This window comes from Porites lutea, chromosome 2 (genome assembly GCF_958299795.1).
Source record: "Porites lutea chromosome 2, jaPorLute2.1, whole genome shotgun sequence".
Taxonomy (NCBI): domain Eukaryota; kingdom Metazoa; phylum Cnidaria; class Anthozoa; order Scleractinia; family Poritidae; genus Porites; species Porites lutea.
Genome location: NC_133202.1, coordinates 2,338,852 through 2,362,374, shown reverse-complemented (window position 1 = coordinate 2,362,374; position 23,523 = coordinate 2,338,852). Strand labels below are relative to the sequence as shown.

The window sequence follows — 23,523 nt, the reverse complement described above, 5'->3', positions numbered from 1 at the left end:
TCCCGCCATTTTGTCCTCTCGTGTGTTCGAAGATTTGGCCAATGTAGATTTTTCGAACGAAAGAGAATATGGCGGCCTCAAAAATTTCACTCGACAAAGACGCCTTTTTTCGACGAATCAAAAGGATTTACGACGCCTGGAAGGTAAAAATTTGGGGGTGTTATGTGGGTCAGTGAAGTCGTTGTATTTCGTCACGACTTTGTCTTTTTAATTCGTTCGATGCGCTGCGTGAATTTCAGAAAGAGGAGACGACGGAAGATAATGGTACAAACTTTCCAAGTGTTGATGCAGTTGTTATAGCAGTTGGACAAGATGAGGACGTTATTTACAGTAAATCGACAGCCATCCAGGTAAAATAATAATTCCAGTGTAAGTACGGTTTGTGGGTTTTCGTAGTCACATGTGAGCTTATTGAGTTGTATCATAAGTACGTTGTACATGACGTATCTACCCAACTTTTAGTAGACGAAATGGACATTTTGCAAATATTTTCCATGCAATGTCAAGCAGTCAGTTGTGCAGTTTTCTTTATTTTGTCAGCATGCAAAATTTTGCTTGCTGTGATTTGTCGATATTTAATTGGGCTTTTATGACATTTTATCAAAACCAGCGGTGATTATCATTTTTTTATTCCTGTTGAGAGATGTTATAAATTGTTATAAATGCACCATAGTCCTTGTGAAGATGGATCAATTGGCTAAAGAAACCTCACTTTATACCAATGCCTGCAGGCTTAAAAAAAGTGTGCGTTTTTAGTAGACAATATAATTTGACAACTCTTTCATATTTCCCTCCACTCCCTCTGCATTTTTTCAAATCATAAATAGCAAAAATTCTGCAAAGTAGTCCATATAAAAATCTGTCTATTTCATGTTGTTTGTCTTTGTCTAGCAATGGTTGTTTGGGTATGAACTGGCAGATACAGTCATAGTGCTGTGTGAATCTTCAATTCACTTTCTTGCAAGCAAAAAGAAAATTGACTTCCTGAGGCCTCTTCAAGATATGCAGAAAAAATTAAGCAGTTCTCCATCAATAGAGCTCCATCTGCGGGACAAGGTGATAAGCTTTTTTGTACGCTGTGACTTTTGAGTGACCTTTTAGTATTGCATAATTTACTACCCTACACCTAACTTGATGTTTCAGTGGATAGTTGGTGCCGATTTTATATCACTTAGTATTTTTCTGGGTCCCACAGCGGAAACAGAAAAGGAAACAGGAGACATTTCACAATACCCCCACTGGTTTCCCCACAAAATAACATAACATCTGAGTATCGAGCGCAGAAATTTCTTTTTGATATCATGTCTTTCTTGTTGTTTGTGCTACAAGGGAAATTTGCTTCAACCAATCAGAAGCACTACCAAGATCATGTAGTGTCATGTCACTAGTATGGAATTTCTGTGTTTGTTCCTTAGACATCATTTCAACAGGAAACCAGGGGTGGCTTTGCAAAATGTCGCCTTTTTTCCAAGGTTAACTTTCAGAATTTTGTTCTCCATTCCTTAAGTAAAATTATATAACAGCTAAATAATATATATACAGGTGTAAATGCTTATACAGTATTGTGTAGTCATGTACTTTAAGTAATGTAATGAAACAGAGCCATATTTTTATTTTACAGACTGATCAAGACAAGGCAAATTTTCAAAAACTTGTCAAGTCAATTAAGGAAAGTAAATCTGTAAGTAGTTGATAAATGCAGTCAACAAAAAAAATCAACATTTTGAACAGACTTTGGCTGCTTCAATGTACATGTAGTACAAAGATTAAGCCAGATTGAAGATAACCATTTAATGATGACTAATGAATTAATAATATTGTACTACTAAAGAACTTGTTAACTGATCTTAGCTGTTTTGTCAACCAGGAAATAAACTTAGTGTTCAACTAGTGCCTAGTGTTAATTTTTAGTGGACACCCAGTTGCCCATAATAAAGTGGTGCATGAAAAACACAGAAACGTTGCTTTTGTTAAGCTGTTAAATAGCTTAGTGCCTTGTATTTGCATGTAAAACAAAAGGAGAATTTCACAGTGCTGGAAAAGTAACTCAGGGCCTTATACTGCCACTCCTACTACTTGAATTCTTAGCTTGCCAGGGTTCTTTTTTGCTTGTTTGTGTTAATATTTTGGGTTTGCTTTTTTTTGTTACAATGTAGTCAGTATACATGTATCAAAGTTTGTATGTCTGGTATAAGCTAAACTGTTCTTGTTGAATTTTACTGTCAGGGGAAAACAGTGGGTATTTTTGTCAAGGATAATTTCCAAGGACAATTTTTGGATGAGTGGAAAAAAGTGTTTGAAAGTGAATCATTTGAGAAGGTTGGTAACAGCATTTATAGTATATCATCTCACAAATGTTCAGTATAAATTTTGGTGATAAACAAACTAATAAATATTGGATGTGTTATTTCATGGCCATTTTTTTTTTCACATGCTGACCTCTTCTATTAGGCTATTTTACAGTTGTGTGCTCAGTGCCATGGCCGTTGAATAAAAGGGAGGCTGGAGTCAGTCTCCCTCACAGTTAATTTTGTCTTGTCAGAGCATTGCATGACAAGACAGAAACGGCTGCATGAGAGACTAGGCTGGAAGTGAACTTTTTTGTTACAAACCTTTTGCTCTTCATGTGCAAATCATGTTATTCTCAAGGTATTAAGCCTATGAACATAATCATTTGCATGTGAAAAACAGGAAGGTTTGTAGCTAAACATGGTCTCGTCCAGTCTATTGACAGGCCATGGCATTCTGCAGGTAACTGTAAAGTGGCCTATTCATGTTCTGTCTTTTTCCCTGCATCAGAGACTACTCCAACTATGAAAGGCTCCCATAAAGACAAAGCTGTGTGTGTAAATATTACCTTTGAAGTAAACAATCAATACAGTGCTTTCGGAGTGTGAACAACATACATTGTAAACCCAGTTGCTAGGAGAGGGGAGGATAAGCAGAGGTTGGCAGATACCACCCAGACTCCAAATTTGGATGAAAGGCAAAAAAAATTCATTGGCCAAGAATTTGAGACATAGTGTGTCTTGTATGTATTTTGTTACTTTTCTACACGAAAAAGCTGAAACTTTGTATTGTTATTTTACAGGTTGATGTCAGTAGTGCTGTTGCATATGTTATGTCTGTAAGAGAAGACCAAGAACTTAATCATGTCAAGGTCTGTACATTATTTTGAGTATGTTCTGATGGCAGTTGGATAGAAAACTAGATAAATTGCTAATATTAGAGCCTTATGCAGGAGTAGATTTAATAAAAAGCATGTACGGTAAACAGACTTAAAGGGTAATCCCTTTCCAGTGACAAACTTTGATTTGAGTATCAGCTCCCGACCCTAGTGGTAGTCCACTAGGTCATGACTTATACTGTAAAACCCTACATGTATCTCCAGACTTAGTTTTATTGGACAATTTATTTTTTGCTCAACAAAGTTTTGAAAAGATACTTGCAAGTGAAGATAAGACAGTAAGGTGTATGCGGGCATGTACATACAGTGTATACTTACATCTAACAATTTTATTTCTGTAGAAAGCTGCTCAAGTCTCATCGGACATTTTTGTTAAATATTTCAAGAAGCAAATCATGGAAATTGTAGATGATGAAAAGGTAGGATTAATAATAAAGGTCCTTGTTACAGGAGAGTAAAATACACTTTTATGTGGCCCATAAGTGTATAAGTTGTATTCCATTAAAAATAAGTTTTGTCAACATTAGTTTTTCAGTTTAAAAGATTTGTATGTGATATTTTTGTCGGTTGTTTTTGTAGAGGGTCAAGCATTCAAAAATTTCTGATGGAATAGAGGGAGCCTTGGAGTCCAAGAAATTTTTAGCGGCTGGCATGGATTCTGATCAGGTGAGAATTAGCACAAAGTTGCAATGATATTCTACATTTGAATTTGTTTTGTAAAGAGGTTTGCCGGTTCAATTTTAAATAAAGGTTGTTGTTCATGGGTGCTCTGGAGTAAACGGAGTTTTTTTTTTTAGGTTGAGATGTGTTATTCCCCCATTGTACAAAGTGGGGGAAAATTCACCCTCAAATTTAGCACAGTCAGGTATGAAATATCATTACCAGTATATTTATGTGAAAACATTACATTAGAGTTGCTCTTTCTGTAAAAAAATATAGTTGATGACTATCACAAAAGCCAAAATAAAGTAGTTAATTTGAAAACGAAAAATGTGAAACAACAATTTCATTAATTTTTGCCAACGTTAATTTTAATGCGATAATGTCATGTCATAATTTTTTTCTTTTTCTTTTTCTAGTAATGATGAGAAGCTTCATTATGGTACAATAATCTGTTCCCTTGGTGTTCGGTACAAGTTCTACTGTTCAAACATTGTTCGGACAATGTTGTATGAGCCAACAGAGGTTAGTTTCTCAACAACTGTAACTGATTTTTTTTTTCATCTAAAGCAATAATACACATTTGGAAAGTCAACTTTTTGGTTGGGCGTTAAGAATTGTTATTTCTTTGTAACTTTTAGGAACAACAAGACAACTATAATTTGCTGTTAGCAACACTGGATGTAATTTTGGATAAGTTAAGACATGGTAAGTTGTAATATTTTTGAACTTTACACTAATCATCTGTTGAATGATATTTTGTAGGACACAGTTGAACCTCCTGTAAGCAACCTCCCAAAATGCCAAGATATACTGGTTGCTTCCAGGAGGTCGTGGCTTATTAGAATTGACCAGAGCATATGTCTTTCAGGAAGGGTCTGTTCACTCTACCTTTTGGAAGATAATATATCGCTTGGGCATTTCAATGGGAACAGCAGAGCATTAAAATGGGCTTGGTTTTTCCTTCTGACATAAATCTTGCTCTGGCACATACAGTGTGAGAGCAAGATATAAGAGTATGCGCAAAATTGGCCAGCAAACTAAACCAAAGCACATGGCCAGTTGGTGAGCAAAGCCATCCGCATTTGTTGTATAAAACTCAGTGATCACAAGAGTGAATTCTGTCATTTCTTGTACACAAAATATTTACACCACATGCTGTAATTTATCTTTAGACCTACAGTTCAATCAGTAACTGACTGTTCAAGACAATTTTACTAACAAACTCTTCCGCTGAACCTTATCAAGAAGCCGTCTCGAAGTAGTGACCTACCAACGAAATTTGAACAAAGTGTTTTTGACCAACTCAAGAGTCTTGTCGAAGATATTAGGAATCCCTCCATATTTAAGCTTAGTTGCTTTGCAGAAGATGAATTGGGCACTTCAATAGCTTTTGTATAACTATATTCTTAATCTTTGCTTTGAATTGTCATTGATTTTATCTCCCTTTGTTTTAATTTATGACCTCTACTAAACTGCAATCTAATATGTTTTAGTCATGCAGGCATCTTTTCCAGATGTTTTTCAATATTAGACTGTTGTTATCTCGTTAAACTTTGCCTTTGAAGACTGTGATTTCTTAGGCAACATTTTCTCATTTGAACTTTTTTATATGGAGACTTAGACTTGTATAACAATAGTGTAGTAAATGAGTTGACCCACAGATAGCAAAGACTAGTCAAGATGGGTCAGTTCTTAAACAGTTTATATGCATCTAGTTGCATGCAATTTCTAAGTAGCATTTGTGTACTTCCATGCTGTCATGAAAAGTTCTTCATTTAGTCTGAGAAGTGTGACATCAGAGAATCTGTTTATTTTTCAGGAGTAAAGCTTTGTGATGTTTACAATGCAGCACTTGAACATGTTGGTAAACAGAAGGCTGACCTGCAAAACAGTTTCGTGAAAAATGTTGGGTAGGAACAGTTTGTGTCAGTTCACTCTTCATTCCTTAAAAAACTTTTTAAGTTTTCATGTAAGGCTATGCTGAGGTTTAATACACTCAAAAAAAAATGTTATTTTACAATTGAGTGACATTAATTTTTTTATACATGTACCTGGAATTGAACACATTTTCCTTTCCTTAACTTAAGTATGTGTTGTTCCCTTTCAGGTTTGGAATGGGAATTGAATTCAGAGAAGGCTCTTTGCTAATAAGTTCAAAAAATACCCATGTAGCAAAGAAAGGTAAGAATATAATCAAGATTTACTCAAATGAGCAGATCTGTCAAGTAACTGCGAATAGCATAATAAAATAGGTAATAAATAATAAAAATAATCAGTGAGCTGTAATAATGTTGGTTGATTTTGACCTACTTTGTTTGTTTCTTTTTTGAGATTCATTCATTTGGCAGTAATCATTATTATGATAATTGACAGAAGCAATAAACTGTTGGTTAGGTTTTTCAGCCCGACTTTCCTCCACTCTTGATCAGTGATTTAGAACTCAGTTTGATTAACAGAGACCTAAGATACACTTGGTTTCCAAAACAGTTTTTACACTTCTTCCAAAATTTTTAAGGTCAATTATGTACCAGCTGTAGAGAACTCTACTGGAAAAAAATGGTAAAGGCATACACAAGCCAAAGGCCCAAACGGTTGGAGCTTATCCCGGTTGAAGCCCCTAGGAGTATTGTTACTCCCCCCTGGACAGGATGCTAATCCATTGCAGGATTAACCCCTAGCAGTATGTCGCCGGTAGCCATTTATACACCTGGGTGAAGAGAGACAAAGTGGATTTTAAAGTTTCTTGGCCAGGGAAACAACGTGAAGGGTGAGGCTTGAACCCCAGACCTCCAGATCCAGAGTTCGCAGTGTTAGCCGCTGGCGACACATGCCTCCACACATATCGACATACAAACTAACAAACGTTTTTAGATCCAGAAATCTCAAAAGATGCTGACTGTGTTGGAGACTTACTCAAAATGGGCTGTCCACTATCCTACAAGACCAAGGCTGTACAACTTAATTTTGAAAGAAAGGGACTGTCAAAACTACAGTTTGCTGTTGTAAACTATTATTATGATCTACTTTTTGTCAATAGGTATGGTTTTCAATGTAAATGCAGGGTTTTCAGGGCTGGTTAATGAGAGTGCTGACAATAGTGAAGGCAAAAACTATGCTTTGTTTATTGGGGATACTGTTGTAGTCAATGAGGTAAGATTCTTCGGCATATAGTGTACTGACTACTTCCTTTGTAATTAGTTTTTTATTTAATTTTTTTTATTGAACTCACTAATTGAAGAGCTTGGTTCACGGCTTTCATGGGGCATAATTAATTCCCTCCAGATCCTGAAAGTTTGTGCCACATTTTCAGAATTTGCTTGAAGCAGACATTTATCTGTTGTCAACTTTATTTCTTCCCAGGATGCTCCTGCTTCTCTGCTTACTGCGGCTAAAAAGAAAATTGCAAACATTGGTATCTTTCTCAAGGTTTGTTTGTCTTTTGTTTGCTTTGCAATAGTATTAATATTATCTTCATGGATGTACAGCCCTCTCACAAGCTATTTAAAACACAATAAGTACAAAATAAAGAAAACTTGGCAATTTGTTTTGTTTGTTTGTTTGTTATTGCATGAAAGTAGAGCTGATATTATCTTCATTAATTTTTCTCAATTTTGCATAGGATGAAGAAGATGAAGGGGAAAACCAGCAAGAGAATGGCGAGGTATGGTGTCTAAAAATAACTACATGCTTTGGGCAATTTATAAACTTGGTTCATTACTGTGGCATTTACTGGTCGGCACAGCTAGATGAAAGTATGTGGAGGAGGTAGTGACATAGTGGTCAGGGTCAGGTTTTCTTTCTTTTTTCAGGCTGAGGAAGATTATCTTTTGGGTCGAGAAGGAAAAGGCGCCTTACTTGAAAGTAGAACAAGAGTAAGTGATTTGTAAATGTTGCAAAAAGAAGGAAATAGGGTTTAATAGATTGCTCGTTAACAGGTTTTCTTCCTCACTCTTTAGATAGGCTGTAATATAACTGTATCAGGCATTTTCTCCAAACTGTTCTCTATGCATTTCTTGTAATACTACTGAGGAGATTTTTTTCATAATCAAGACATCAGTTACATACAGTACCACTGTTTATAGTCACCTTTAATATAATCTTTGCTGTAATCTTTAAACCTGATTATTTTAATAACCTGTGATATTATGAGGAGAGATTACTTTCTCCTCACTTTTAGGGAGTACTTAATGCACGTTTGACCGTGCAGTTTGCTTTCTTTAAAACTTTAATTTCCTGAATTTTTTCTGCAGTATTCTGAGCTGAAAACGTCTGGATCGTCCGTAAGCCATTTACAATGAATTTTTTAAAATAAGATTTATAATTATTAAAAAGAAAATTTTTGAAGTTGTTCTTCTTAGGTAAAATCAAGTTAAAATTCAGACCAGACATGCCAGACGTTGACATACATGAAACACAGCACTGTTATATTTAAGAAAAGAAAAGATTTGTAACAATAAATTAAATCTTTGCACCTGTTAATTAAAACATACATTGGTAACCTTCACAGTAGAGTAAAATAAATGAAGTCAACTGTAGTGAAATGTTGTTTTGCATTCAATTTTACTTTCTGATTAAGCACATTCTAATCTAATAAAAATTGAAATAAATAATTTCTACAATATACTAAGTTAAACTCTGCATAAAATTTAAACTTTTCACTCTCAGTAGTGCTAACACAAAAACGTCATGTGTTAATATACAATTTTTGATTTACAAAATACCAAGGAACAAACTGTACCATGCAGTAGAATCACCTTAAAGGTATAATGGTCGCATTGAGAGATTCTGTTGTCAGAGTTCAACATGACATATAATGTATCTCCATAATACACACTGGGAGTGAAAGGTTGAATGTAAACTCTTAAGAAATAAAATATGAAATAAAGTTAACAGTGCAAGTCAAACCTGTGATAGATTCAATGTTACGATTTTTCTTCTTGTCGATATAGTACTTTTGAAGTGATCATACTATTTATCTAAAACAGACAGAAATGACTGCAGAGGAAAGAAGAAAGAAGCATCAATTGGAATTAAAAGAGCAGCTACATGAAGAAGCAAAGGTTTGTGTGATGGTTTACTTCACTGACAGACAACAGGCGCGGATCTAGGATAAATACTGATTGATTTCCTAAACGAGTGCCAAAGGTGTAAGTTTCCAGGGGTTGGGGAAGGGGGGGTCCGGGGGCATGCTCCCGGGAGTTTTTATTTTGGATTTTAACTCCTTAAAGTCCTGTTACCTGGGTTTCTGAGTCATTTGGACAGGATATTGACCTGTTCCATTCTCCAGATGAAGCCCTACAATTTAGCGATTATTATTATTATTATTATTTCTAATGCTGGAAAATTCCGGAAATTAGAAAAAAGATTTCCAAAGCATTTTCCAGAAAACATATACTTTTTATAGAAAATCGGACCGATTTCCGTAAAACAGTGGAAACTGGTGTATGGATCCGTGACTGGGCAAAGCGACTCCAGGATTATTTCTGGAATTGTTTCACAATGAAAAGAAAATAATGTTGTGGGCCATTTAATCAAGTTTTCCTTGTATCTTTTAAGGTCATTACTAGTACATGGCCCCTAAAGAAATATTAATAGTGTATTCTTGTCTGTTATAATTGACACCTGGATTCAGGAACCTCCTGAAGAAATTCATTTAGCTAGAATTAGCTCCAATAAAATTAGAGAGTTCTTTAAACAGAGTCTCGTCCAACACTGAACTTCTTTGGCTATGTTTAAAGAACTCTAATTTTATTTGCATTCAGGAAAGGCCAGCTCATCTCTGTTTTCCATTTTATTTGCTTAAATAGAGGCGTCTTCTGGAGTCAAAAGGTGATACCAACACACTTGCTAAGTGAGTTTGACTGGATGCTTTACATTCGTTTTTTGACATCTTCAGTCATCACCATCATCATCATCATCATCATCATCATCATTATCATCATTGTTATAGTCGTCATCATCATTTCAACCACACTGTCATTATCTTCATTGTCGTCCTATTCATCATCATCTTTGTCATTATCATCATCATCATCATCATCATCATCCCTAACCACGCTGTTATCATTACCACTACTTTTAAAATCTTAATCATAAGTGTCTTTTTTGTCACAATCAGTCGATCAACGTTGTAGATAAACAGTTTATTTTCATTGCCAGTTAACATCTATGATCAAGTTTGTTTTTTCATGTTTGTTTGTTTATTTTATAACTCATGTGTCCTTAAAAAATCTACTTACAAAGAAGAACTACACGGACATTGTACTGTTGCTTTCTTCAAGGGTGGTTTTTTTGTTGTTGTTGTTTATTGTAATTTATATCTTATCTTGTTTTCAGAGTAAAGCCATCGAATGTTGCTTACAAACACGCCTCATTGGTCCCCAGAGAAAATGAAGTGAGAGATCACAAAATATTTGTGGGTAAGCAATTATTGGTGTCCAACGTACACGCTCCTGACACTCGATATTTTTCCATTACATGTAATTGTTTTGTTCTCTATTTTTTCTTTCAACCAGATAAAAAGTATGAGGCTGTAATTTTGCCCTTTTTTGGAGTCGCTGCACCGTTTCATATATCTACCATCAAGGTGAGGGTCCCACGTGAATATAAACCTAAGGTATCTGGTCACCTCGCCACCAACTGCAAACCATCTCGCCACCAAGGATAAAACTTAGCTTTACCCAGTATTTGGAGTATTTTAAAAAAGCATAAAAAGTTCAACGCAAAGAAAGTCAGTTAGGATCGAAAGATTTGTATCTGAATCGACTGCAAATAAGCGTGACGAAAAAGTAAATCTTAGGTAAGTAATCGAAGGCATTAAACTGTGTCAATTATTTGCGAGTCATTCGTTGGTGGCGAGTCGACTTCTCTGGTTGCGAGATGGTTTGGTGGCGAGATGACCATAAACCAAACCGTAAACTGCAGCTTGTAACCCCCCCCCCCCCCCCCCCCCCTAGTTAAAGGCCCATTTACTTGAAAACAGAAAAATACATCCAATTATAAGCCAATTTTGATCATCATTGCCATAGCTTGTTTTGAAGCGCCTTTTCTATTCCGGTTATAAGCCTCTCCGATTATAAGCCCTTCCGTTTGTAACCCCTCCTAAACCCCGTTACAAAGATGTATAATCCCAGAGCTTATAAGCGGCAGTTTACGGTACTTGCCAACTTGTCTGAGTCTCGGACGTTAAATTTGTAACCTTGGAGAGCAAGGATTTTCTTAGATGTCCGAAATCCTGTTCTGCAAAAGACTGGTGGTACTCTCTGACAAAGAGAACGTTAGAATCTTAAACGTCCCAGAGAGCCAGCGGAATCTGGAAGTCAGAAATTGCATGTCTTTATTTTTTGGAACTTTTGTGAATTTTTTTCTCGAAGGTTCCAGTAGTTTAATGTTCTCGTCCATGCGTGATAGACTTGATTTAAGTAAGCACGAATAAGGTTTGCTAGGCATAATTTTGCGACCATTCACCGGCGAACTGATTGTCGACTGCAGTCTTAAGTGAACAAGTACTTTTTGAGTTAAGAATTGCTGCTGCAATTTAGCCTGTGAATACGGCCACCTATCATGCTGGGGACAAGCGTCCAAACGACGGGGAGCGATGAGAGGCAGCTGTATTGACAGGCTTCTGCAGTCAGCCCAAAAAATGCACTTTACTTCCAATGTATTTAACACGAAAGTACCAATTGGGGACATTATTTTAACGTCACCCACTGGAGACGGGACCGCCACTTTACGTGGTCATCTGAGCCAGACAGTGAAAATTGGTCCGGCCCCAGGAATCGAACCCGCGACCTCCCGCTCTGCAATCAAGCGCTCTACCGACTGAGCTAATCCTATCTCGGTCATAAGTACAGTTTACTCAGCGTAACCATTGGCGTGAAGTGAAATACTGTCAATACAAATAGGGAAGGAATGAAATTTTAAATAAAACGATGTACAGGGTTGTGAAACGCTATTTATATTTATTTTATTTGTGCTTCTGTGTTCCAGAACATCAGCTCCAGCGATGAAGGCGGATATACTTACCTTCGAATTAACTTGTTTTGCCCGGGAAGGTAAGTGAGAAAGGGGCCATTATAGCGAAAAATCTCCAACAAGACCTTTAAGCGTCAAAACTGTAAACCTGCATGCATCTCCCATCCACTCTAAGTAACCGCAGTAGTTGTTTTCTTCAAAGCCAATTTTTCAGTGGTGTTTCAAGAAACCAAAGGCGGAGAACATAGTCTGGCCAATCACTACAAATGTCCGCGCATTCCCCTGAACCAATCAGAACTCGAAGTAACGTTGTTAGCCTGTGTCAAGCGTCTGGGAACGTTGCCCTCAGCAAGTCATGAATTCACGACTGGTCCTGGTTTTTCCCTTGATCTGTCAAGCAAGTTGGGCAAAGTGTACAATGGAAAAAAAGAAACAAAGCATTCGTGAGATTCCTTTCGTCCCTCAATTAAAAAGCGTTTGTTTGTGGTTTAGCTCTGTAGGTCGATCAGAAGGAAGCCTTTTTGCGCAGCCTGAAGCTACATTTGTGAAGGAAGTGTGAGTGTTTTGTGTTGAAATTATCTGCTCATTTGAAAGCATTTTCGTCGTCACCTGGTTGAATAAGCAGAGACCATATTTTTGTGCAGGAAAACAAAAAAAAAAAAAATAAACGTGCGTCCTGTGTGAAAGCCGGCGGGGACATGTTCACCCAATATTAAGTGCATAGCTAGTGACATGTACATGAAGTGTTAGGAAAACTTTCTACCATGGTAGACAAGTCTCATTTGTTGAGGATTTTCGACAAAGTTGTTTGAAAAACATGACAGAATTTTGTTGTTATTAGAATTATTGGTATTAATTTATTTGTATTAGATGATTGTTCCTTTTTTAATCTGACGCTCTTTTCTTTGTTTTAATTGATTATTTCTGTTACAGTACATATCGAAGTTCAAACTCTAAATCGGCGGGATCGTTACATCCTCCAGCTCTTAACCTTACCACGGCATTTCGTCTGATAAAGGAAGTACAAAAGAAATTCAAAACAAGAGAGGCTGAGGAAAAAGAAAGACAGGTCAGTGAGTGACGTGTAGGCCCGGCGCTATCTTGGCGGTATGTAAAACTAACACCGAAGCCAGCGGCACACATTTGAACGCACGTTAATCAGCATCAAGTATTGAACTTTGTTGATTGTTGTTCACCGACATAAGAAGTGGGCTGTTTTCTGTTAAACATGTTGCAACTTGTTGAGCAACAAATCGCTGGCCATTTGTCAAGAAACAATAATTGATGAACGATGTCGAAAGTTAAGTCATAACACTAGACCAAGAGACATTATTTTGCGTTATCAGAAGACTTTTATTAGACGGAAATTTCAATAGTGGAAGTTGTATAGACTTTGTTGCCAATAAGTTTAATGTATGTACATGCACAGCCCTCTAACTTAATTTCCAACGTACAAGAGAAGGTGTTCCCACGTTGTCAGTTTTCTTTGCTAAATCACCTGAACTAACTCTAATAATGTTTTTTTTTCCTGACTTACCAACCTACACTTAACCTTTTTATTTCAACTGTCACGAGTTGGAAAAGATGCACACTTCTACTTTGTCAGTTAAAAGGCGAATGACCGATTTTTTCTACCCTTCAAATCGCATATTCATGTTGGGTAGCTGATTGGTTGATCGTGTTTTTGTTTTGTATTTTAGGGGGTGGTTCAGCAAGGCAACCTCATTTTAAACCCTAACAAAGGAAATCCCAAGTTGAAAGATTTGTACATTAGACCCAGTATCACCCAAAGACGATATCCGGTGAGTTGGTGTTTATTTTCGTTAGTTGCTTTTCCTTCAAAATATGAATAAAATGAATAGCAGAGTTAAAACGGGAGATGAAACTGTTGCTTGATTATTTGAAATCTAGCACCCGTCTTTCTGCCTGACTTGCAAGCGCCAAAAAAATAATCAGCGGCTTTGTTTTGTAAGTGTAGTAATCGTTTATATTACGTAGTTTATCTGACACAAAATATCTGGTCCAAAGATATGGTTTCTTTAGATCTGAACGGTTTTTGTTCATTCTAGGGCACTCTGGAAGCTCACACTAACGGTAAGGAAGTGTCTTTATATATGTAGGTTTATTATTTAGATTTAGCTCAGGACAAAGCTTTCAATCACGCGTTGTTGTTGTTATTAAAAGGACTATCCTGTGCTTGTGTTAGTGAAATCATCATCTCAGCTAGAATTTTGCAAGTTGTAGTTTTTATGTCAGTCCTTATCCCATTTTTCATTTTACCGGAGTGAAAGCCTGTGATTCGGTTTCGTTTTGTCTTCTCGTCGCATTGGTCTTTATTTTTGTTGTTTTGTATGTTATGTTACACGCTCACTTTGGTCTCCCTGTAGGTTTTAGGTTTGGTATGTATCGTGGGGAGCATGTGGACATTTTGTACGGAAATGTAAAGCATGCTTTCTTTCAGGTAAAATTAGTAACCTCCTCTCTTTGTCTAGTTATTGATTTATTGATAATATGAGTTGGCAGGTCCCTTGAAAGCGCGGGTCAAACGTCAATGTTCACGTGAACCGAACCTACTCCTCAGCTAATGATTGAGAACAATAGATTTTGCTCATTATCATAAGTGAAGGATTATTTTAGGTTGAAGTTCGACGTTTGGACTGGACTTAACTATAAAGGCATTTTAGTAACCTTTTTGTTTTCTTTTTCCTTTTTTGCCATCCAGCCCTGTGATGGAGAAATGATTATTTTGCTTCACTTCCACCTAAAGGTTTGTCAGAGTTTCTGCATTTATGTTTAACTTTTTACCCTAAAAACCGAGGTACGCATACTCCAGTTGGACAATACCCCGTCTCAGAACAATTTTACCTTAATCTGCCCTTTTACCCAAGCTTCGATTGGTTAAGTTATTCTTTACATAAAGTTTAAAATACGTGTACGATTGGATAGTGTAAGAAAACAGCCGACTTTTTGCGACGCCACAATTCCACTATTTTCCCCGCGAAATGACGTCTGAGAGACACGCGTAGAAATTCCATACTGATGACGCGTCACTACCCAGATCTAGGTAGTGCTTCTGATTGGCTGAAGCAAATTTTCCACGTAGCAAGACCAATCAGAAGCACTACCCAGATCTGGGCAGTGACACGTCATCAGTATGGAATTTTTACTCTCGTTTCTCAGGCGTCATTTCGCGGGAAAACCAGAGGTGTCGTCGCGAAATGTCAGTTGTTTTCTGAGGCTATCAATTGCATGGCTTGTCCTATTTCATTCCAGATAGGGTCTAGAACTATATCATAATTGCCCTTAATTCCAGCTACAACTGTATCCACACTGGCTAATCGTATTAAACTGAATTCCTTGCGTTCCTTGTTATTAAATTTACGTTCTTAAAGACGTTTTGTATTTTACTGTCAAAGATTTTTACTTTGTTTTGTTTGTCGTCAGCATCCTATTATCATTGGGAAAAAGAAATACAGAGATATACAGTTTTATACAGAAGTGAGTGCTGTTAATTGTAGTGAAGATAACTGCTGTTGATTTTGAAATTTCTTCCAATTCACGAACTGTGTATTTGCCCCTATATTATGTTATTTCTTTCGTAGGTTGGCGAAATCACGACAGATTTAGGAAAACATCAACACATGCACGACAGAGACGATCTTCAGGCTGAACAGGTCTGTTATCATTTCTAATAATAGCACCGCCTAGTTAGCTTAGTTGAGAGAGTGCGGGTCAACTGAGCGGAGGGTCGCGGGTTCAAACCTGAACCGGACAAACACTCAGGGTCTTTAAGTTACAGAGAAGGAAGTGCTGCATTTGTAATGACATATGCATACGGTTAGACTTTCTAGTCTTCTCGGATAAGGACGAAAAACCGTAGGCCCGTCTCACATACCCTTTCACTGTTCTGATTCTTGTGGGACGTAAAAGAACCCACACCACTGTTCAAAAAGAGTAGGAGACGTAGACCTCGGCGATGTGCCAACCTTTCCTGGGCTCGGTGGGTTATCTGTTAGGAGAGATCTTAATAATACAGGGACAACATCACGATCCTCCTTCAGGTGTCGTAATGGCTACCTTAAAACAGTGTATGTATACGTTAGAAAAATTGACATCAAAAACAGTGGACTAACTTTTCTGTAAATTGTTTCCTCTTTTAGGCTGAGCGAGAGTTGCGACAAAGGTTAAAGGCCGTGTTCAAGAGTTTCATTGACAAAGTCGAAGGAATTACTCACGGACAAGTCGAGTTTGATGTTCCGTTTAGAGACCTTGGGTTAGTATAGCCTGAGAAAAGAGCCGACATTTTGCGACGTCACCACTGGTTTCCTAGCCTGCGAGCAAGCTCTCCTATTTGGTTCGCTTCGCTTGCCCAAATAGGAGAGCTTGCTCGCAGGCTACTGGTTTCCCTGCGAAATGACGTCTGAGAAACGAGCGTTGAAATTCCATACTGATGACGTGTCACTACCCAGATCTGGGTAGTGCTTCTGATTGGTCTGCCGCGTGAAGCACTACCCAGATCTGGGTAGTGAAGCGTCATCAGTATGGAATTTCTGCGCTCGTTTCTCAGACGTTACTTCGCGGGGAATCAAGTGGTCGCTCTCCGAAATGTCAGTTATTTTCTCAGGCAAGGGTTACTAGAACCGACGATGTTGACGTTGTAAAAGAGAAGTCAGTCAGTCAGCTGCAGTTAACGTTTACGATTTGTTGTTAAGCAAACGCAGTTTTGAGTGGGTAAACACGGCGGGGTCGGGGTGGGGAGAGAGACCTAAAAATGTTGCGGAGAAGTTCTCGACAAGAGGTCGTCGGTTCAGGAATTTTTAGTGCATTTTTTTCAGCTGTGCGAAAGACAACATCTTTGTGCATCATGACTAACTTTATTGGTGTTTATTTGGCTAGGTTCATGGGAGTACCCTCTCGAAGCACAGTTTTGCTACAACCGACAACACACTGTTTAGTGAACATTACTGAGCAGGTACGAAATTAGCCGGCTCCCACTGAGACACTCATTTTGCTCGTCACGCAATCCTCCCCAACGAACGTGGGGGAAGAATGCGTGACGAAGTCCTGTGAACATCTGCGAGGGAAGCTAGTGCGACATAAACCTTTTTGTTTAAGCTGCATCAGTGCTATAATGGTCACAGGGCTGAAAATTTGTCTTTTAACAAGAAAAAATGTCCGGGCAACCATTATTTTAGCCTTACGTACCAGAAAAGTTGTCGGGCATAGATTATGTTGACTTTTGATTTTCTTTTTAAAAAAATGCTATGCAAATCTTCAGCTTTAAAATTATAGTGTTTTGTATTTTATCTTCCCGGAAATCATGTTCGCCCACAGGCAGGAATAAGTTGGTCACTAACAGTGCTTAAAGCTGACCATATTTATTTATCTATCACAACAGTTTGAACTTTGTTGGACTAAATAGATTGCCTAAATAAGACCTACCGAGCTTACATAATGCGAACATATAAAATGAACATAGTTGGTTTTCTTCCCTTTGGTTTATTATAAACGGCACGCGTTTACAGCGTGTTTAATACTAGTCGTTTTTCTCTTAACAGCCAACATTCATCATTACTTTGGACGAAGTAGAACTTGTTCACTTCGAGCGTGTTCAGGTATGGCGCTTACTAAAATATAGCGCAATATTGTCAGTCGTGGCGCACCCGCGAACTGGTGCCGCGAAAATATCGAAAAAGATTATAGTTTCAAATCATTGTGAAAAGAAATTTGGAGGGTGACGCATTACTGCTCGTCATCACTGCAAGCCAATCGGACGTAAGACCATCACGCTTGTGACTTGCGCACTTCTTAAGGTTACCCATAGCCTGCGAGCAAGCTCTCCGGGGCGCTCTCGCGGCTTCGTTTTCGCCCAAAAGCGCCCCGAAAAGCTTGGTGGCAGGCTACAATCCGAGAGTTGATTCCCTTGTTGAGTGTGGCGGAAATGAATGTGGCCATTTTTATTTCTTTGTTAATTTTAGATACAAAGCATCGCGTATGCTGCCAACTTAAGAGTCGAAAATATTGAATTAAGATCTTCGTGTGGTGTTGTCTACATAGTAACTTTGGGAGCTATTGGGGATATAGCTAAATAGAGTAGTTTTTAAACACGACCTTTTATGATGCTTTTGTGTATAGAGATACGCATTTTTTTGACATTTCAAATCTTTTTATACTTCAATCCTTGTTCTATTGTATTCATCTTAACTTTTTAATCCTTCTTCCCATGACACTGGATATGTATTTTTATCTCACGAATAATAAAGACACATTATTATTATTATTAACTGGGTACCCATGTTACTGAAGGATTGAGAAAAAAACACTGACTGTCTACGACTGAATCCTGCTGCTTTCTTGTGCTTTTTAGTTCCATCTGAAGAACTTTGACATGGTGTTTGTATTCAAAGACTACAAACGAAAAGTTGAGCATGTGAATGCCATACCTATGACGTCACTGGATTCTGTCAAAGACTGGTTAAAGTAAGTCTTTTGCTTTGCGTGCGAACACGTTGCAATACAGTAATTTGTAAAGTTGTTTTGTTTAAGATGTTCAGATAGCTTGAGAAAATTGCCGGCACTATACCCGCGAAATGACGTGTGAGAAACGAACGAAGAAATTCCGTACTTAGTCGCGTTACTACCCCGATCTGAGCAGTGCTTCTGATTGGTTGAAAATTTGCTTCATGCAATCAGAAGCACTACCCAGATCTGAGTAGTGACGCGTCATCAGCATGGAATTTCTGCGCTCGTTTCTCAGACGTCATTTAGCGGGGAAACCAGTGGTGGCGTCGCCAAATGTCGGCTGTTTTCTCAGACTGTACTTTTAAAGGATAACTTAAAAACTGTAGCTATAACCCGCAGTCGCTTTTGTTGAGGAGCGAGGACATCCCGATTTCGGTTCCCAGGGGTGACCTCATATCCTTGTTTCGACTTCTTTCCTTTTCGTGTTGCTTTACATAGCTTTAAATACCCTTAAAACGAAGAGAGGGTGTATGAGAACCACCTTCGGCCCCTGGTTTGTTGGTTAAAGGATGAGTATTTCGAGCTACCGAAGTAAAATAACTGTTATTACCTGCTTTTTTACCTTTTCGCAGCTCATGTGACATTAAATACACAGAAGGTATTCAGAGCTTAAACTGGTCCAAGATCATGAAAACGATCAACGATGACCCTGAGGCTTTTATTGACAATGGCGGATGGAGTTTCCTTGATCCTGAAAGTAGTGTGAGTTAACTATACTACCAAGACTGCTTGCCATGAAAAAGTACTAATTGCCCCCCCTCTCCCACCGAACAAAAACATAAGCCTATGTCCAGATGAAACTGGAGCACATCAACCACGTTCATTCAACCCATAATCCCTTGTTTCGGCGCTATTGTTGTTGTTGTTGGTGGTGGTGGTGGTGGTGGTGGTGAGCGTGAGGGTGTTGCTGTGTTGCGACCATCACCCATCCACTGCTCCCACCCTTATACATTAGGGAGCTTTAGTAACGACCACTTAAGATGTTTTCGAACTTTGTCCAGATTATTCCGACTCGCTGAAAATGTCATAATCAAATGTAAGTGATTTTCCCTAGAATTGAATTCTTGGGGTCCTAAACCAAGTTTAGAAGGAGAAACAAAGATTCTTCAACTTGCGTTTACGTCCTCCGTAAAACGTCACATGAGGGAGTTGCACGTCGTAGGCGTGCTGTGACGTCAGAAATGTACAAAGAAGTCTGATGCACGTGCAGAGTTGTTGTTTTGCTTATTTTGATGTTCTCGTCGCCGTTGTCGTTGCTAAAGTTCCGTTCACTTCAATGTTATTTCAGGGGAGTGAGAAGGATGACAGCGAAGGGGATCCAGAGAGTGATTATGCTCCTTCAGAAGACGACGATGAAGACGAATCTTCTCAAAGCGAGTACTCTTCAGAGACAGAGACAAGCGAATCAGGGTCTGGTAAGGAGGCGGCTTGGCTCAGTATTGACATTTTTATTATATTGTTGCTTTAGTAACAACGTATATAATCCTAGGCACAAAGAAAACGACAACTACACGTATATATATAGTATAACAAAACCATCTTTATTGTGTACCGGAACAAGTAAAGTCGCATCAAGGGGAAGGCAAGACCGAGGCCGTTCCCCCCTGATGCGGCCCGCGGGTGGGAAAAAAAAGGGTGAGTTATCAGGTCTAAGGCGAGGTAACAGTGATATAGCCAATAACAAAACTAGCGCACATGATTAGGGGCAGAGTTAAGGCATAACTAACAGATGCTACCTATTATATTGCCATTGGACGGTATCCAATACCTCCCATTTTCCTTCTTTGTAGACTTTGATGAAGAGATGGGCAGCGAAGAGGAGAGCGGGAAGGACTGGTCCGAATTAGAGGAGGAAGCTGCGAAAGGTAAACTGGAAACACTTCGATTTGTAATGGTAACAGGAGTGAATGGAGTCCAATTCGATCTGTAATCGTACCAGTGATGAACAAAATCGGAGTCTGATTTGTTTATTCACGAGTATGACAGTACAGACCGAATTGGACCACACGAAGTTCTGTTACCAAATAATCATAACTATATAAAAAATTTGTCATGTTTCAAGATTTTTAAAATTAAAAGACAAGATATTCCGAGCGTTTTTTGCTAGTAGTGAAAAAAAAAACACATTCAACTACGCGCGCGAGCTACACTGTTCTGTTGGTGCTGAAATCAGGACAGTTGATAGCCATCAAATTTGAGAATTTTGTTATAGTTATGATTGACACTTAAAGATGTTTTTCTCTACTAAAATTGCCATTTAGATTTAGAACACTGAGTGATAAAGCCATCACAACAGGGTTAAACTCCTACTTCACCCATTAAGTCCCATCAGTTTCCTCCTTACAATGTCGATACATGATCGATATGTTAGGTTATGGGAATTAAGAAAATCATCATTTAAGGGGAAATGCACTGATCTTTTATCAAATTCTCTCTACTATATTTTCATGAAAATCTATGGGCTCCAGTTTGGAGAATTTGTATGTGGTCATTAGCCAGAGAATGCTACATCCCAAGTAGTACATAAACCTCCCACAAAAGATAAGTGAAAGTGCTTTGAGGCGGAGCCTATAGTTTTTCTTCCTTATCCGAGAAGACTATATGGTCTAGCAAGTTTTAGATGTAAAAAGGGCGACAACTCTCCTCAGTAATTTTAAGTGTCTGAGTGTTGATTCGGCTGGAGACCGACCCAACCAGTTGATCATTCTCACGTACCAAAATGTGTTTTTCTTTCACCAGCCGACCGCGAAAAAGGACAAGAAGAAACGCCGACCAAGAAAAGGAAAAAGCCGAGTAGCAAACACGATACTCCACGCAGCAAAAAACGGAAACGTTGATCAATACCAAAGTAACTAAGCGATTCCAACCAATTCTTGCCTGGAGCAGGGTGAAGCAACTTGCCAGGAAATGATGTTTTGGCGGTCTTAAGGATGCCCGTGTGCGTAGAACTGTTTTAGAAGATAAAGAGCGTTTTATGGCCTACCGTAGACCCACACTGTTGGGCGCGTCAACTCTGTGCACTCTAATATTCCATTCACAATAACACTTAGGGTATTTCTTTCGATTTTGTTTTATTTCGGTCATTTTATCTTAATGTCTCTACCGGTGTTACAAGGCATTTAGAATATTTTCTCTCTCCAGGATTTGTTTCTGTAGTGAAAGTGTGAATGAGAGGAATAGTGACAGCCTGAGTTTGTATCACGAAGGATTTGCGCGGGTGAAAAGAGGTCGGCAGGCCGTAGGAAAAGGGAAAATTGGGGAAAAAATGGACCCTTCGTTCTTAGGTCTTTCTCTTGTCCCCTGTCTAAACGTTAGGTGTTTTGCAAATTCAATGTAATTGTTGTGATGGCTCACACAAACAACGCTCGCTCGATTGCCAAAAACAGTGCCTTAACGGCAGGCTAACTTGATATCAAACTTTTTTTGTAAAATGTGCCGTTTTAACTTCTAACTACAAGTTACCCAAAGCTGAGATCACGAAACAACTTAAAAATCCTTTAAAATCCTAAAAAATATGAAAACTAGACGACACTTCGGACAGATTAGGAAAAACTTGTACAGTTTATAAACATTGCCAGAAGAAAACATTGTTCAATAACTTTTATTTCAATGTGTAGTTACCCAGGAGGATTGAATTTCTAGCACTTTACTAAGAATCATCTTGTACAGCTTTATTAACAGTTCCTTAGAAGTATACAAGTAATTGGTTGTAGCTTTTTAAGTGATTAAAAAAAAGTTAAAATTAGGTCTTCGTCAATTGTTTGAAAGTTTGGAACCACCGTCTAGTACCACCACAAATTTCAGTCTCAGTAACTTTCATTTGATTATTACAGTATTGGTTTGCACGTGACGTCAGGGCGGCCATGTTGGTGATCAAGAACACAAGCATTTCTCTCCTCTGGGAACTAAACTCTGTTTTCATGTAAATTCTTCGAGACAAAATTCTACTGTTATGACCTCCAACCTGGCCGACTTGTCACGTGGTTGCAAACCAAGAATTGTATGTCTTGCTTCATAAGGACCTAGACACAATGAAAAGGCGTCGTGTATGGAACACTGGAATTATTGAACCATTTTGCATTTGTAGAATCTCGTCAGTATATGTGCGACACTAACTACACGCGATAAATATCATCGCGGTGTGTCTATACCATCTACAACATCGCATGCAGTAGCGAGACGCAAATAGCCTGTCAAATTTCACTCATTTTTTTACTTTGACCGCCTTCTTTAAAGGCTACTTGATCAGAACCTCCAGATAAAAGCCCTGCTTCTTCCGACCCACAAGAAGGTGGGTCGCTCTCTGCCATAATAACCATCTCTATCTCATCTCCAGGCTCTTTCCGATGATTTTTACATATGATGCGTGAAATGATTTACCGGAAACTATGACAGACAGGACCAATAAGGGGCAAACCAGCTACGGTTTAAGATAAAACAATTTACTTAATGAAGGAGAGCGTTAATTCAGCACATATTCAGTTAGTGTAGCTTATATCACCAACGCTTTCCTAGAAAACAAGTTCTAACAATTAATGTATTACGGGAATTACGGAGTATAAACTCACAACCATTGTTACCTTTCTCGTTTTGAACAGGTCAGACATACTGGACTCAAATTTATAGTGTAAGATCCTCTGCCTGTCTTCAATTCATTATCTCAGTTCTTTTCTGGTATGCTATGCGATAAGAGACCAGAGAACTGAAAAGTAAATAACGATAATTGACAACAAAAACAAACAAACGCCATTTGTTATTTTAAACTTAACTGCAAAAGTATTGTTTTTATGATTTCAAACTACGTAACTATGTAATTAATATATTGACAAGGTTCTGAAAGGTTCTGAAAGAAACCTTCTAAAGCTCTTTTATAATGTGAGAGAATTTGAGATAATTAAAATTTCCAGCTCCTTTTAATTAAAATGTTTTTCTTTTTTCTCAATAAAATGCTTGGTCTAATCTTGGACAACACTGTATAAAATAATAGATCTCAGCAAACGGTCTTAAGTTGAGCGTATATTTCTTTGTTGACTAAATTTTCTTTATAGGAATTCGCTACATACATCATTCATTACTTTCGTTATACAAAGTCGTACTACACTCGTCGTGTGTGCAAATTTTGTCAGCAAGTACCTTTTCCCATAAAAAACGAACAACTCCTGGAGATAAACTTTAGT

The 23,523-nt window shown here is 38.1% G+C and overlaps 1 protein-coding gene across 2 annotated transcripts; it reads left to right on the top strand.

The window, feature by feature from the left end:
- LOC140927378 (FACT complex subunit SPT16-like) lies at positions 1–21,950 on the top strand. Of its 2 annotated transcripts, XM_073377015.1 has the most exons (39): positions 1–143; positions 240–350; positions 892–1,056; positions 1,622–1,681; positions 2,227–2,319; positions 3,092–3,160; positions 3,529–3,606; positions 3,767–3,853; positions 3,985–4,052; positions 4,267–4,372; positions 4,489–4,555; positions 5,670–5,760; positions 5,958–6,031; positions 6,888–7,000; positions 7,211–7,276; positions 7,470–7,511; positions 7,660–7,722; positions 8,101–8,130; positions 8,836–8,910; positions 9,658–9,701; positions 10,187–10,269; positions 10,366–10,436; positions 11,840–11,904; positions 12,317–12,379; positions 12,758–12,893; positions 13,525–13,626; positions 13,894–13,918; positions 14,212–14,285; positions 14,547–14,591; positions 15,269–15,322; positions 15,427–15,498; positions 15,985–16,097; positions 16,721–16,796; positions 17,383–17,439; positions 18,192–18,304; positions 18,919–19,048; positions 19,635–19,761; positions 20,137–20,211; positions 21,086–21,950. In XM_073377015.1, the coding sequence occupies exons 1-39, from the start codon at positions 69–71 to the stop codon at positions 21,181–21,183; spliced, it is 3,156 nt and encodes a 1,051-aa protein (XP_073233116.1). In that variant the 5' UTR covers positions 1–68; the 3' UTR covers positions 21,184–21,950. The 2 variants fall into 2 exon arrangements, with proteins under 2 accessions (XP_073233116.1, XP_073233117.1); XM_073377016.1 differs by lacking the exon at positions 8,101–8,130.
- Positions 21,951–23,523: the final 1,573 nt, after the last annotated feature.

Bases quoted from the DNA above. Each gene is read 5' to 3' on its own strand.
- LOC140927378 (XM_073377015.1), top strand. From the start codon at position 69: ATGGCGGCCTCAAAAATTTCACTCGACAAAGACGCCTTTTTTCGACGA. The intron at 2,320-3,091 runs GTTGGTAACAGC...GTTATTTTACAG, and splicing joins AAAGTGAATCATTTGAGAAG to GTTGATGTCAGTAGTGCTGT. The intron at 7,001-7,210 runs GTAAGATTCTTC...ATTTCTTCCCAG, and splicing joins ATACTGTTGTAGTCAATGAG to GATGCTCCTGCTTCTCTGCT.